The sequence below is a fragment of the Pagrus pagrus genome, assembly GCF_965226575.1.
Source record: "Pagrus pagrus genome assembly, chromosome: 15".
Taxonomy (NCBI): Eukaryota; Metazoa; Chordata; class Actinopteri; order Spariformes; family Sparidae; genus Pagrus; species Pagrus pagrus.
Genome location: NC_140199.1, coordinates 15,357,981 through 15,374,736, shown reverse-complemented (window position 1 = coordinate 15,374,736; position 16,756 = coordinate 15,357,981). Strand labels below are relative to the sequence as shown.

At 42.3% G+C, this 16,756-nt stretch overlaps 1 protein-coding gene across 11 annotated transcripts in view; it reads left to right on the top strand.

Annotated features, from left to right (window-relative positions):
- The window catches only part of cpeb3 (cytoplasmic polyadenylation element binding protein 3), a 43,613-nt gene that overhangs the window by 2,080 nt on the left and 24,777 nt on the right, over positions 1 to 16,756 (top strand). For 5 of the 11 annotated variants that reach the window (XM_084376241.1, XM_084376242.1, XM_084376238.1 and 2 more), the window contains 2 exons: positions 280 to 1,232; positions 8,914 to 9,067. In XM_084376241.1, the coding sequence (XP_084232367.1) occupies positions 280 to 1,232; positions 8,914 to 9,067 (1,107 nt within the window). Of the gene's footprint in view, positions 1 to 8; positions 1,233 to 2,438; positions 2,483 to 8,913; positions 9,068 to 16,756 lie in introns of those variants that run through there. The other 6 variants (XM_084376239.1, XM_084376237.1, XM_084376235.1 and 3 more) reach the window with 4 other exon arrangements.

Below are 16,756 nucleotides of genomic sequence, written 5' to 3'. Positions count from 1 at the left end.
ATATCTGCAGCCATATGCCCCGTGTGTAATTTGTGGGATTTTCTGAATCATTCTGGTGTAGTCTTGGGAAGTGTGTTTTTTTTCCTCCTCTTCTTCTTTTCGGCTAAATGGGTGATCACGCATTCGCTTTGCAGTTGCCTGGTCCCTCTAACATCATATCCTTGTCGGAGTTGTCCCAGTTCATCAGATACTACAGCAGCCCCGCCAGCCCGGTGCGTGATCTCCTGAATTACAACAATAATAATAATAACTCCTCGTCTCTGTTTCCCCTCGTTGCAGCTCAGCAAACCATGCAGGATGATTTACTGATGGACAAAAACAAAGCCCAGCCTCACCATCAGCAAGATCCGACGCAAGTAGACCCTCCTCCCTCCACCCCGACCCCGTCATCGGAGCCCACTTCTTCTTCATCGGAGTCTGAGAGCCCGTCGACCGGGAGCAACCAAGCGGCTTCAGCGCTGAGCAGCAGCAGCAGCAGCGGCGGCAGCAGCAGCAAGGACAAAGTGCCGATGGAGTCGCCGATCCTGCCCGGGTTGAGCTTCCACCACCAGCCGCAGGAGACCGGCGGCCCCCTTTCCTCCCCTCCCTCCTCGTTTGGGAGCACTTGGTCCACGGGAACCACAAACGCCGTGGACGATAGCTTTTTCCAGGGAATACCCTCGGTGAACGGGACGATGCTTTTCCAGAACTTCCCCCACCACGTCAACCCGGTCTTCGGGGGTAATTTCTCCCCGCAGATCGGCCTGGCTCCTCAGTCCCAACAGCATCAACAGCAAGCCCAGCAGCAGCAGCAGCAGCCGCCGCCGCAGCAGCAGCAGCAGCCCCAGCAGAGGAGATCCCCTGTCAGCCCCAGTCAAGGCCCCTTCCCCCAGAGAAACGCTTATCAGACCATCATGAATAACAGCAAGGGGTCCTCGACGTCTTCTTCGGCCCCGTCGTCTGCTTGGAATAATCACCAAAACGCCGCATGGAGCACAGCCTCCAACCCCTGGAGCGGGCTGCAGGCAGGCAGGGACCCGCGCAGAGCGGTGGGCGTCGGGGTAGGGGTCGGGGTCGGAGTCGGCGTCGGTGTGCCGTCACCCCTGAACCCCATCTCCCCTATGAAAAAGCCCTATTCCAGCAATGTTATAGCACCCCCCAAATTCCCGAGACCTGGTCCCCTCACCCCAAAGCCCTGGATGGAGGACAGCGCCTTCAGGACTGACAACAGCAACAACATACTGCCTTTCCAGGTAAATAAGAGCAGGCTCAGGCCTACCTCTGCTGCTTCAGCCTCTGTTTAAAAATGTTGACAGCTTTGACACGTTGTCAGTTTTACCTGATGGTCGACCTCTCAAAAATACAGACCTATAGGCTGATTATTTTTGATGTATTCTCTATAAATATCCACGGGAAACCATCGGTACCTGAGATGAAAATAGAACAAAGTGGGCTAGGATAAGGTCACCCTGAACTCATCAGTTCAGATTTATAATCCGTCTGTAGCTACATTATAGTGATTGAGAGGATATTTATTTATTTCAAAGTCAATTAGACAAATTTGCAATTAAGTAGGCTATTTTATACCATGACTGACACTATTGTCGGTCTTGTTCCACATCATACAATGTCTCTCACATATGATTGGGACGCACCTGCAGATGCGTTAATTTTGATGTAATTATGATAATTATTCAGCACGAAAAGACATTTATTTTAAATGAGCGATATTGAAGCTTTGACTTATGTGGCTTAGTTGAACTGACAAATGACCAAATGAATTTTTGCCGGTAGTACTGGTAGTAACATTTTAATATGGCTTATGCTGGCAGATTGTGTTGTGGAGGTCAAATTATTCGAACGAGACAGTGAATTACTCAAGTAATAATAATCGATTGTTGGTATTTTGTTGAAATCAAAGACAAACACCACCGGGTCAGTCCTAGAAATAGTCGCTAGGATCGGTTTATTGCGCTTCATGGTTAATTTTCCTCTGCCAGCTCACTCTCCGTGAGGTTTAAAGGACACATGACGCATTCAGGTGCTCCTCGTAACCTTCGAAATTCAGACGGACGGGAACTCTGTGTGCGCACTCGATCGCCAGATCATCCCGATGATCAGAAAGGATTTCTTGTTTTCACGGATACATTTAAAAAAAAAAAAATACCGTATAGCAAGCAGCAGAAATAATATGTATCATTTCTATCAAATGAAAGATTTAATGCTCTTTATTAAAAAAATCAAAACACCGACATGTATTATTATTATTTCTTTGTTTTTCCTTTTCAACACCGTTCAACTTCCCTTCCCTCCTTCTCTACGCGAAAAGTCTTCATTTATTTGTCGCTGTTTTCAACATTGTTGGCCTTTCTTGTGCGCTAATTATAAGATTTTCGACGGTCCATAAAGGCAGCGGCCGTGCTCTCATTTTATTGGCTTGTGACCGGGTAGGGGGCGGGGTTTGAAGCTGAGGCGGAAACGGAGCGCAGGTCAAACTCTGAAGGTAGAGGAAGTTTTATTTTTCCAACAATTTACAGTAAGAAGAAGCCAAAATGGACACCTTCTTGTTGTTTTTCCACATATAATTGTACATAATGCAATTGCTGACTTCGACGTGTGTTTCTGTTTCTGCTGTGAGAAAGCTGCATGTCCATTTAAGCTTATTTTACTCAGGTTTTACGTAACAAATAAAGTGTGAAGCTAGCAAGCGAAAGTAAAGTTAGCATTACGGTTAGATAACACATCCAGTTCGAAAATGGGTGACTGTGTCCCTGTCAGCAGTCCAAATTCAACAAAATACCTTTGGCTGGAGGTTCATATAACAACATGCGACCGTCATTTGGTAGTTAGAGTAACATAATAAACGCTGACAGAGGAAAGGGCAAGGATGTCCTGTTTATTCTTTGAATGCAGAATGAGTCATGACATTTTCAAGAGGACAAAGAAAATGTTTTCATTTCATTTTTTATGTGGCTCAAGACCGTGATCACATGGTGTTTAGAATAAACGGAACACACTGTACTGATGCTAACGGGAAAGCTTTATTGTTGTTTCCTTGTTCAATACAATAGTCCCCTGTTTTTCTGACTTTATCACTTAATACCCCACACTGACATGTGACAGGCTGACATCCAGTATTGCTGCATGTCTTTTGGTCCATATATGAGTCAACAAGTCATTGTTCACCATCATAGTCAACGGCAGGGAGTCAGTTTTGTACTGGTTTAAATTAATTTCAGTCAGGATCCTGCCTAGTCTGATTGCAGAGTAGACAAGCAGTACCAATACAGTATGGCTTTTGCCCATCGCTGGTCATGTGTCTCCCTGTGTTTAGTTATGCTGTCTGTCAGACAAGCCAACGTACAAAATAAGCCAGCTTTTCTCCCCACTAAAGTCACAGGCTTTCTTAAAAAAGGAGCACTTGTTCACCCGATCAAAGCAGTGACTCGGGAAAATGGAGCACCAGCCAAAATGTTAACTTGTTACTGCAGGGAGGACTGCGTGTGCAGACGAAACACAGCCCGGCACAGGCTGAAATTCCAACCGGCTTGAAACGTATAGCCTTTTGAGGAGATAATGATTGTGTGTGTCAGTCAGGCCTCCCTAGGCAGTTTCCTCTGTTGAGTGCCTCTATCTCTTCTCTCTTGGCTTGGCCGGCTCAGAGCTCCAGTTATCACCAGGAGACAAGGTCAAGGGGCCACGTGTCATGCTGTGTAGAGTGGTCTGTTTACTGAAGGGAAACTAAGGCAAACAGCCGAGAAGAGGAAGAGTCATCTACTCTTATGTGGTCAAGTGTTGCCAGATGAAACATTAGGGTTAAAGTGACATATTGCAGAAGTTCACTCATGTATATAAATGTCAATTAGAGCTGACAAGAGTCTTGACAGACAATAAATCTGCAATTATTCTGATAATCTATTTGTTTGAGTCAAGCAAACTCTGAGTTTGAGTGCTAGGTATTCAGTGTATATTCTACTTTTCTCTGTTCTCTTTCTCTGTGTAATATGATAATATAACTATACTGTGTATAGTAATAATATGATATATTGTAAGTTAGACATCACTGGTTTAGTAGGACAAGACAAGCAATATGAAAACTTTCCAGTGGAAACTTTTTAGAACCTTTTTTAAAAAAAACAAGAAAACAATGAATCAAAAAAAAAAAGAAAATTTCATCTTGTTGGAGCCATAAAACTAATAATAAAAGAAAAAAACCCACAATGTAATTAGATGCTTTTGTCGCAAATTAACATAAATCAATGCAAGAACAATAGACTTTGAAGTAGAGCTGCAACTGACGATTTATTTTAATTATCAATTAATCTGATCATTATTTTCACAATTACTCTGTGAAACAGTTGTGAAAAATGCTCATTACATATTCCCAGCGCCCACAGTGACATCTTCAAATTGCTTCTTTAGTCTAATTAACAATCCAAAATCCAAAGGCTCTCCATTCACTATCATAGATGACAAAGAAAAGCAAGGAAATCTGTACGTTTAAGAAGCTGGAACCAGCAAATATTTGACATTCTTCTAAAAAAGAATGACTGAAGTGATAAATCGATTATCAAAATAGTTTGTAAATTATTTCTCTGGATTGACCAATCAAATAATCGACAAAGCGTTACAGCTCTACTTTGAAGGGCTACTCCAGTTAGTACTGCAATTTTAGTGTCCATAATGTTGGGGGACTTGCAAGAGACCGATATAAAAAACAAAGAATGATCAAAACTGAAGCAGCAGAGGCTGAGACATAGTACGAGTCAAGCTGGATCCTACCTTTCCTATAATTTATTGAATGGGAGCTTTCATTAGGCTGTTCCTGCCTGTCAAATGCCTTTATCTTTCAAACGTCCCCCAGTTTATAATGCAAGACATGGGGGCAACTCTGGGCAAATACGAAATGCTAAAGTCACAAGCCAAACTCAAATAATCCCTGATGATGTCGTCAGTGTTACTTTCTCAGACATTAGAAAGCTTCACCTACAATCACAGACAGCATTATTTAACTTTTTTCACAAGCAGAGAAATTAAAATGTTCCTTTATCCTTTACCAGTATTTGTATTGGTGCTTGGAGTCATTCAGCATATTTGCAAGCATTTTCTGCTCTTTAATAATCAGTCTGACGGGAGAGTATTAATTTAAGGGCTTATGAGTTACCCCAGTGATGAAATCCTGGCTGTAGCTCACACGTAGCTGTTTAGCAATTACACCCATAATTGGAGAAGAGTTATCACCGGGCTGTAAGGTCAGGGTGCCACATGTCAACTTTGCAGTTTGCCGAAGTGAAACTGAGGCGAATTCCTGAGCCGAGCAGCAGGGTGAAACGTCGAGTCCTGTGTCCTCTGATATGTGCTCTTACTCACCAGCTGCTGGGTGCCGCTTAAAGGCCGAGGAATGTGCGGAATTCAAGTTAACATGTCAGTGTGAGGCTTAAGACGTAAAGTCACATGAGCTTCTCAGGAGATGCTCTGATTTGAAATGATGTAAGTGCCTTGTGAGGTGCTCTGTGATCATAATCACATCATATCAGATCAAGAAGTTGGAAGTTGGTTGGCAGACTGATACGTGGAGTCTAACAATCAAATGCCGTCTGATGGTCATGTGAAGCCGCAGGAGCCTTGACAAGTGTGAGGGTGTAACCATTTTGATTTATGTTAGTTTGTTTCTTGTGTCATTTTTACTTTACTTGCTACATAAACTCACCTTTCTATTTGCTATTTAACCCTGTATGCATTTAAAGAAAATATATAATATAGTTTAGGATTGAAAGGCAAAACCAACTGCTGAAGGTTCCAGGGAACAGAGGGCATGTTGGTTCATAGACCATCTTCACACAGCAGCCAATTTCCTCTGGTATTGCGCTCAGGGTTGGAAGCTCAAATGTACTATTGTGTTCCAGGTCGCAAGTCCTATAAACTTAAGGAATCGGACAAATTGTTATAATTTCACCACTTCCTAATTGACTCACAAATGAAAACACGTTGGATAGTGAAAATCCCAAGGACCATCGGGCTGTATTTTAAGTTAAAACGGCACATTTGATAACCCATTGGTTTCTGCTAGTCAATAGCTAATGTTAAACCACTTCTTAGCTAACATTACTGAAAATGGCTGCCATGTGAATATGGTCAATGTCCTTTGGTGATGTTCATATTCGTACTGAGGACATGAGTCAATTGATTGCTAAATCTGACCAAAATTGATCGAAACCATCAACAGTTTTAATAGTTGAGATTGTGGCCAGCCCTGTGACTTTTAAGTCATTTATGAAACAAAACGCGGACATTGAAAAAGAGGACATTAAATATTGTAATCTCTACGATTTGCCTTCAAGATTGATTATGATCTAAAATACTTAGGCTGCCCACCACCATTTTCTAGATTAAACTTGCTGCAAGTGATGTTTTTTTTAATCAAAATAAATGTTAAATAGCTCTATATTCCGACAGTAATCACTGTAATAGACTGTTTGGTCACTAGCCTGTGTCTCTCTTCTCCCTGCTCATACAGTAAAAGAGAAAAGACATTTTCTGGTATCCCTGCCCACTTTATCCAATCAGGACAGAGAACTCCATAAAGAGGCGGTCCTGTCGGCTCGTGAACGTATAAATGGCTATACTGTACTGTTCATTGTAACTCTGTGTGTCTGTGCCCTTGATTGATTGTGTGGTGGTGAAGCTGCACATTTTAATATTAAACATAAAACGAATCATGGAAAAAAACAATAGATGATAAATTCACTTTCTCCTTCTGAATCTGGCCACCGATAACCTTGCGGAGCAGCCTTTATTTATTAAAACAGGTATTCACTCGTATCTTAAGTGCCTAGTTTGTTTCTGATCAACACTCTCTTATATCTTGTTTATGTGTCATGAGGAAAGACGAGCTGCAGTGTAGTCGAGAAAGGTCAACTTGAACCTGTTCTCCACATTCCGGGTTTCTCATGTGATGTGTGAAACAGTAAAGTCTGCTGGGGACTTTTGTATATATGATCTCTTTAGGTCGTCTGACTACGCTGAGCTCTCCGACCTCCGCCCCTCCCTGTGTTCATCCACATGTGTCAGAGAGGAGGGGAGGGGGAGAAAACTCAAAGCTCAGCATTTTAAGTGTTTACCGTTTGTACCAAGTGGGCAGATTTTTATCTACGTGGCGCTGTCGGGTCCAGAGTGAAGGGAATAACACTTTTGAATGCTCAGCCGAATGGGCAACAATAGCTGTGGTGTGCAAACAATGTGGCCCCGGCTTGGGCAGCGGACACAGGACACAGCTGCCAAGGCTACAGCCTCCAGCTCCGGTTAGGCACTCTCAGGCTTTACCTTTGGCACACATGTCATTCTCATAATTCACTCACACACAGTGAGCGTCTCATTTCATCAGCAGCGAGCGGTTTAATCTTGAGGTGTTTGATGTTGTATGAACTGTCCTGTTGTGGACTCAGTTGGACCAATCTAGCTCATTGGATGAGGAAATTAGTTTTCGTAAATCACCAAAATACATAACAAATGACACACAGTGCTACCTGCTGCAGCACAACATCTTCAAAAACAGCTGAATTTCTGTCTATTGAAAATGAGAAATAGGATTAGATAAGGTTGTCAAGGTGCCTGCATAACATCTTTATGTAACCATAAGTTATTCTTGGATCAGGTATTTCATGGTTTGAATCAAAAGTGATTAGTTTTGAACAAATGTAAGTTCTTGTATGGCTAATTCTAATCAGACGACATTTAACATTTTAAACCTTTGGCTGCTTTTGAAAGGATTGTCTTTATATATTTATTGATATATTTTTTTACCCTATTTGTGTAAACAACAGTACCCAGGCCTGTGATCATAACTTGTTAATACACCTGGAAAATGTGTGGTAGACTCGAAAAGCAGTCAATCTACTGTCGAACAAGAATGGCACTCAGTAGAGCGTATACCAACAGCGTTTCACAAAATGAATGAAACCTTGGACTGAACCATCAGAAGGTCATAAGCAGAGCCCAACCAATATATTGGTCAGCCAATATTACTGGCCGATACTGGCCTATCACAGACACATCGGTATCGCCGTATATGTTGTCTGTTATGAGAAGATATGAAAACTTTATTTAGTACTAGGGGTAATGTGTCATTATTAAATTTCCAGTGAATTTTATTCTTTCAAGGCGCTGATGTCATTTTGGACAATAGAGTTTATTAAATACGTATCTTTGTCACAAGTGTTTCATAATCACATTTGAGGGATCACTGCAGAAATGTGTGTTTCTTTATATATTCTGTGTATAAAAGAATATGGGGTGATACATGAATATCAATAATTTTTTACTCCCTGATATAGGTGTCATAAGCCCCACAAATCCAGTATTAGTCAGGCTTTAGTCACAAGCAGAGAGAGGAGTACTTAATCAATTACAAGCCCAAGGAGTTACTGTTTATATCACATATTAAATTTGCTGGGTTGTTCCAGCTCCATCTACAGACTTAATGTTTAAGAAATTCTGTACTAAATTATCTCAATCCAGACAGAACCTCAGGGCAGAACCGTGTCTCTGCTTTCTCTGCAGCTTTTTGACATGAAAAAGAGCCTCAGACTGAGATTCATATCTCCTTTTCAGTATCAGCTGTATTCACCATCATCCACAGCGCTGACACATGCATACTGTTTTCCCTTCTTCCCCTCTAACATCTAGTCTCAGAACCTCAATTTATATAAGTCTAGGTTCGCTAAGAATGCATCCCAGCCTGCCTTTAACAAAAAGGGGAGCTGTTAGTACATGCAAGTTGTTGCCGGTGGTTTGCCCTTGAGCAAAGTAACGAGTAAAGCAACCAACTGCTAGTTCTAACTGTAGCTGCCATAAAATGATAAAACTGTTCATTTTGTATGTGATCTACGGTGTTCACTTGAGTCCTAACCCTCTTCCTGTTTTGCTGTGTTGCAGGACCGGAATCGGCCCTTTGATGCTTTTAGCTTGCACTCTTTGGAGAATTCCTTAATGGATATGATAAGGACTGACCATGACAAAGGTAAACCACACCCTGCCGGTGGCCCACCAATGACTATCGCTGATATTATATGGAGGAATCATTTTGCAGGTTAGGAATATTCATACGTCCATGCTTACAGTATTTGGGTTGTCTTTTTTTTTTTGCTTCATGGGCATTAATCATCTCTGGGTACATTTGTTTTTCTTTTGCTTTGCCAATCTCTTAACCAGTCCACTATGGATCATCATGTACTGTTTGAAATTTAAATGAATAATTAACATTATGAGCCTTACCTGCAAAATCTCACATAATTTCTGTTTGTGTGTGTTGGTGTGTAGTGGACCAGACGTGCAGAAATGTGCACTCAAGTGGTCGTACTTGCAGTTTGCACTTTCCTTCGTCCTTGCTTCGACTTATTACCTGTTGCTTGTCTGCTGATTGGAATAAATGGATCAAGTGATGGTGTCACATTACTTGTGCTTTTGTTGACTGAATATGTTGTGAGTTTAAAGGAAAAGTTCAACAAAAATGAAAATTCTGTTTTTCTCATTGTCTACTCATCCTCATGCCGATGGAAGATTTCTACGAAACATTTCTGGAGCTACACGACAAAAAAGCATTCTCAGAAACAACTGAAGTAGATTGGGTAGATGAAAACATCCAACTGAAAAAGAAATCAAATCAATTTTACCTCTTGGGGCTTCTCGGGACTTGGATTATGCCGTATGAGCTGTATGGAACCATTTTATGTGTTTTTGTTGATTGTTTTGGTCCCCATCTACAAGTTATTTAGAAGAATATTGCAATGCTGCTGTGCTGTGAAGCTCCAGAAATGTTTTTGTGGACTACGAGACGGTATGAGGGTGAATTTCATTTTTCGGGTCAACTTTTCCTTTAAATGTTGAGTGATTGAGTGTGTTTGTGGTTTGCATTCCTCCTCAGTGACATGATCACCACAAAGCAGAATTCAGAAATCAGACTCGGATCTTTATTTTGTGTGTGATCATGCGCCTGGACATGCCACGACCGAGTCAGAGCTTGAAGATCAAATCAGTGTTTCTAAGCAACCCCGATACACAGAAGAAGTTATTTCTAAACGGTGTAATGCGGATTCACATTCAAATAAATTAACGTTTCATCTCCTAGGAAGTGTAGAGAATTTATTAAATCGTGAAAACAATATTAAGAAATCTCTCCACACACCCTTGTAAGGCCATCCAATGCATTACGGGCCTTCTAAGCCAATATTTTTGTAGCACAGGTCACGTGTCTATTGTAAAAACTCTGGATCCAGTCTCCCAGATGGGGCCCCGTCAGGTTGGGTGTAGGGTTTTTATGCTGCCCCATCCTCCCACCTTAACAATGGAAAGATTGGTGGGAGGGGTATATAATGAGCAGAGCATGTCGCTTTCTCATGCATGGAATCTGTTTTCCCAATCTTGTGCTGAGAGAGCATTGTTACAACAAAGTGGTCATCCTGGCGGGGCAAAACTTCACTGGAAAGGTGTCGTAATGTCCTGCTGGGTTTTTCCTCGTGATTGTTTATCAAAGCACAACAGAGACGAAGGAGATACAAGGACAGACAGGGAGGGTGCTACATGGACATGTGTGTGAATTCCTGCATCTCCCTTTGCTTGTTTACCCCTCTTGTCATCATGGAGACAGCATGCGGCTGCAGTAGGCTACCGTGCCAACCAAAGAGCAGCTCCACCCAGCCAGAGTACCTTCTCACTGTCAGAGAAGAGCCTGCACGCTTCGGCCCGGTCTTCTGTGTAAGCTTTAAAACCATAGATACTGGTGCTTTTTTCAGCTCAGGAGATCAGAACTTCTTCTCTTCTTTTACAAACAAACAATTTGGGTGCATTTTGTCCCATGGACCCATATACGGAAATGTCCCTGACAGTATTGATTTAGTATTGAATTGAATAACTAACGCTACCTGCGGGAAGAGTTTTGCTACCTGACCTCAACAGCGCTCGGCCAATTCGTTGTGCAAGGGGCCTGCTACAACAGTCCAACAATCGGTCATCGGCCATTGTCGGGGCCGCCTGTGAGCATCTGTGGCCCTAGTTTCTGTGATGTGTACCACACTGTTGGCACTAATCAGCCCTTGTCGGTGGCTTTTCAGCCAATTGAGCAAGTTAAATCAGCAGCGGAGCCCGTTTGTGACAGAACCCAGAACCCCTAACCTCTTACTATTGGCTAAGACACAGGCGACACGAGGCAACACAACAGTCGGCTTTCATCGCCACTTGTCCTTTAACATCGGTTTGGTGCTTCTGGGTCAGTCATTTTTTCAAGAAATTTCTATATTTCTCTCTAATTCTGCCGATTGTATGTGTCCATTTGTGTCATTTGTTGAAAGTAGAGATGACAGTAGGGCTGCCCACTAGGAGGGAAAAAAACATGGGAAAAACAACGGGTTGACGAGCAAAATGTTAGTTATTGAAGAAATGTGTCGGGATTAACTTTGAGTCTCCAATTTGGCAGTACCAGTTGGGTTTGGTCAGGTCAAAAGGCATGGTAAAGGCAAAGTATTATTACTTTGATGATGATAAGAACACTCACCATATAAGAGTTGTCATGTCTTAAATTTAACTTACAAAACCTACCTTACTAAATCCTCCTGCTCAGTTCTGATTGCTCAGTTGTTCAGAGAATTAAGAAGCCGTCAGTGAGCACAACATCAGACACGTCTCCATCATTAAACACACGAGAGATGTGGGTGAAGATTTAGAGGTCTGAAACCAGGCTAGTTTCAGAAGCAGCCTTACAGTGCAGCAATGATAACAGAGCATTTTAACGCTGCGGTTGTGAAGTTTTGTTGTTTTAGCTCTTAGTTTCTGTGCAGTATGCAGTGAAGGTGTCAGACTAACTGGGGCCTTTGTCGCTAAGATGATTTGTTTTTTTAGTATTATGAGTCTGTGGGCTAAGATTGTCTAAGGCTAAAGATACACGCGTTAAAAACGGCAGGTAATTTGAACAAGAACATGTTATTTACAGAAGCGTTGAGATTCAGCATGGGCAGATGTGACACTGATCTGACAAGCAAAGTAAGGGTATTGACCAAAGAAAATGTCCAACGAATAGATAAAATGAAATGGCTATTTTAATTTGAAAACATTACTGGTTGCTTTAAGCTATTCATTTAGTTGTTGGGTGCTTACTTTATTCAAAAATCTAGGCAGGTAACTCTTAATTAAAACCTAATGAGACAAGACTAGAGGATAACAAAAGAAAATATATGCTTTTATTCTAAGTTGTTTCCTTATCCAGCTACTCTCGTAGTAGGTCTGACATGCCACTTTGAGGATATTACCCAGCAGCTGAGAACCACCAGTCAAAACTAATTAACCCAGTAGGCCCAGTTTTGCATTCCCAGCTGAATGGCCCTCACCCACATCCATCCCATCACAGACATTTCTCACATACTTCTCATTGTGACTGGAATAGCTGTTTTTTCCTCGAGTGTTTTATGAGTCCCTGTGTATATATATGTGTGTGTGTTTTAAAGAAGGAGAAGCACTGTGATGCGAATGGTGGGTATTGGTGGGTCTTCTAAAGAGAGTGTGAGGTGGCCCCCACCCACACCCCACCACCCCCCTTCTCTCTGTCAAGACTGGGAGGAGGCGAGGCCATCTCGATTCAACCAGTTTTTTTTTTTTTAGCACTTGTTTTGAGAAGAGTCAGCTTCAAAGGGAGTGTGTGTGTGTGTTGTCTGTGAGAGAGACTTTAATGTCTCGATCCTCTCAAACTTTCTAAAAGTTCTTTACTTCTGGGTGAGGGGAACAGGGCCGCAAGGACGTCTGCACAAACACACACACACACACACACACACTGGTCTGCATGTAGTTCCTGAACTGGGTCAGCTGAGCTCACGTGTGGAGAGCCAGACACCCCCACACAAAACACACACACACATCAGAGATTCTCCCCTTGGCCTGGAAAAACACCACCGGTTTGACAACAGCCACCACCGCTGCTGCCAGCAACATCATCACACACACACATACATGCAGAATACACACGTCCAAATTGTTTCTGACATGTAAATCAACTGTGACATTCCATGCAAAGCAATCTTGCCTCACACTCTCTCTCGGGCCGTCTTTGACGAAGACGACTCAGCAGACATGACACTGTCTGCCGCATGCAGCCACTCCCCACACACATAACCTCAATGTTGACACCAGTCGAGATACTTAAAAGTGTTAATAAGTCCCTTAAGTCCTAGTGGAAGCTGTGGGTGGATCCCACCCACCCACAACGTCTCTCTCTCTCTGAACACACATACACATTGCCTCAGCTGGTCTGACTCAGATGATCTTACTCATGCGTCAGTTGTGATTTGTGTTGTCTCTGTCTGTGTAATTGCAGCATTTACAAGATTGAATTCCATTAACAGTAAAGGTGGAGTAGGTGATTCTGGAGAAAGATAGTTGATGGTTGAGTCTCAGTACCAGGTTGTCAGATACCGACGCAAATACACCAAGCCAAAGCATCTGTGTTTGATGGCCTGGGAACTCAACAATCAACTATCTTTCTCCAGAATTGCCTTCACCTTTAATGCAAAATTGAAGCTCTGAAGTAGAGCTGCAGTTTGGGATTAGCCAACAGTACAGGCCCAATCCCAATAAACCCTTTGTCTCACTACTTTGCCCTACCCATCCGTTTTGTGTGCACATGCCTCGGGGTAGGTAGTTACGGCTCTTGTTGGGAAAGAGGGTGTAGGGCAAGGTGTTAGGACTACATGGCCCTCCAAAGGTGACCCATTTTCATCCATATCAGTTCAGGTGCTGGTGTGGAGCCAGTGCCTACTTCCAGCGACATTGGTCCGAGTACCAGTCGTGTTTGGATGCCAATGTAGGCATGGCACATAGGCACAGGCATGAGAATCACCACTCTGTGGTGATTCTCATGCCTGTGAAAAAGCAAACCGGTTCTTTAAAAGGTTTTCAGGTTGAGCCAACTCCGAACCAGCCTAGAACCAGCAACAATTGCTGTTAGTGTGCTGATGTCTCGGTAGCTAAGAAGCTAGCTAGCTAACGCTACATTGTTGTTGCTGATTTGTGCATGACAGTCCCACGTTTGGAGAGACTTAATTGTTGCATATTGAATCAGTTCACTAAAATTTGGGACCTGGGGACCAACTATTGAAAAAGTACCAGCAACTGGTATTTGTTCTGAAAAATGCTGACTAGTTTAGCTTGACACAAGCAGCTTTCCATTGATTTAAAAGGCTGTGTTGTGTCTGGGTGTCACCCTGGTTAACAGCCTGCAGTGTTGTTGTAACAGATAGAAGAAGGTGTTGGCTATAATTGAGGCCAGTAGTCGAGGGCGAGCAAACACTGGTGCTGTTTGACTTTGTGCGCTTGTTGACAGGAGCATCGGTCAGCGGATAAGAGTCGACTCACAGGGGCTTCTATCAGGAGGAAAACAAGAATTGCAAGGGCAGAACAGGTCGGATGAGAAACGGTGTGATTAAGCAAGGTGACAGTAAGGAGTGGGTCTCCTTATACAACCACAATTCGTCAAAAGTTGGGACGATGCCTGAAAAATAAATAAAACAGAAAGCGATCATTTGCAAATTAACTTTGTTTACGGTTTGTTTGTGTTCCTGAGCCCATGTAGTAATATCTTTTACACAGTCACGTGTTTCACAAAGTGGCGAACCTCGCCCCATCCTTGGGAACGACTGAGCCTTTCGAGGATGCCCCTTTCAAACCCGGTAATGATACTGTCATCTGTTACCAGTGAACCTGTTTACCTGTGGAATGTTCCAAACAAGTGTTTTTTGAGCGTTTAACAACTTTCCCAGTCTTCTGTTTCCCCCGTCCCAACTTGATTGGAGCATAAAATTCAGAATAAAAGAAGATGGTGAAATATGAAATATATTGTGAGCAAATTGTCACGATTCAGTTCTATTTATGAATTTAAACCTTTGCAAAGATGGAGCCCCCACAAAGCACTTTCTCTCACTATATAAGCTAATATTGTGATGTGAAGGTCTCCAGTGAGGTTTAAATCAAGAGTCAAGATTTATAAAGTTTTTAGTTAAAGATTCAGCTTTACCAAAAAATAAAAACTACCTTCCTCACTTCCTCACGCTAGGTTGTCAAAGATCATGTTTGTTTGGAAGAGGAGGTCTACATGAACTTTTGTTTGTTTTTTTACGTTCAAAGAGAGGTCACCCAAGCTTAACCTGAGGTGAGAGGTCAATGTCTGAAACACTTTGTTGGCCTGACGTTCGGCTGGCAAGCTGCACTTGACCTCTCAACTTTTCAACCTGTCGTAGCGAAAAACACTTGAGATGATCTCCGTGTCAGAGGGATGCCCAGTACTTTAAACAACCTGTAATGACTCTATAGAGATAAGACGATGTGTTTGTTGGCCGTGTTAAAGGTTAAATCGCACCTTGCTTCCAATAAACCACACTGTCAGAGTGCTGTGTTTTGTTATGGTGGAAAATTCATGACTCCTGCGAGCATGACTGAGCTAATCCAGTCCAGGCAACAAAACAAGTCTAGGCTTGTTTTGTCTATTAAATTCATGGTTTGTCCAGATCTCACAAGCCATGAAATACTATTGGAAGCTTTACTATCTGTGCCAAGGTATGCAGCAGGCTTAACTGGATTCTGTAAATCCTATCATTATATGATAGGCATTTAATAGTTTTATGATTATCACTTTTATGAAACATTAAATAACAGTGGGTGGTTGGCATATTTGGGGCCTTTCTACTAAAATATGTCAAAACCATTTGTGTTTTATTGGCTACATAATTTTATATAGTTTCACGTGTTCATAGCTGAAGGACCTTTGGCCTTGTTTTAATCATCTTGACAAGGGTGGTTGGGTTCAGCTCGAGCTGGAATGAAGGGAAAGAAGTAGGGCATTCTGACAAACAGACACAAAATAACTCACAAGGTTTCTTCCAGAAACATCCATCCCACTCAATCTTTCCAGTCATATGTTGGCTAGTGTGCAAACACATGCCCCTTAGTGGGTATTGTCAACTTTTTTTTTCTTTTTTAACCACGTTTTGGCATTGTAGTGTTCGTAATTGAAGGTTGCTTTGGCACAAGTCAGCAAGAAATGAAGCTTTGGGGCACCCTGCTGCTGAGGTGTTTTTTTTCATCAGCACTAACATTTCCACACCTTGCTGTTGGCACACCCACTCGCCTCTTTTAACTCCTGCTGGAGCTTTCTCCTAGAGGTGTTACTGGGGGCTTAAATATGTGCTATAATGTGGAACAGAGGGAGCAAAACGTGACCAAAGCAGTTGAGAAGAGCTCCAGGTGGGACACAGTCGGTGGTGATCAGCCACATGGAATCTAGTGAAAATTTAACCACTTAGGGACCTGAAGTGTAGTGCTCACGTAGCTCTCGGATAGTCATTCCATGTAGTCCAAGGTTCCCAATGTTATTTTCTTTCCTAGACCTCTGAAAACTTGTGCACCCTACAGTCGGGCTGCAAGACTTATTTATCTTGAGCAGACCCAGTGACATCTTCAGATTGCTTCTTTTGTCCAACCAACAAATCAAAACCCAAACACTCTTCATTTACTATCATAATGAGAAAGAAAAGCAGCAAATCCTTCCATTTAAAGGTGCAATATTTAAGTATTTTAGTTTGGTAGAAAACATTAAAAAAATAACTTAAATTATCAATATGAAGAAAAAAACATTATGACGTCTGTTTATTGTGTCCCAGAGATATCTACTGAAGCTAGCATGCTAACCAGCTAGCCTTGGTCCATCTTGGTCCAAAGCTCCTTTGCTAGTAATGTGAACACA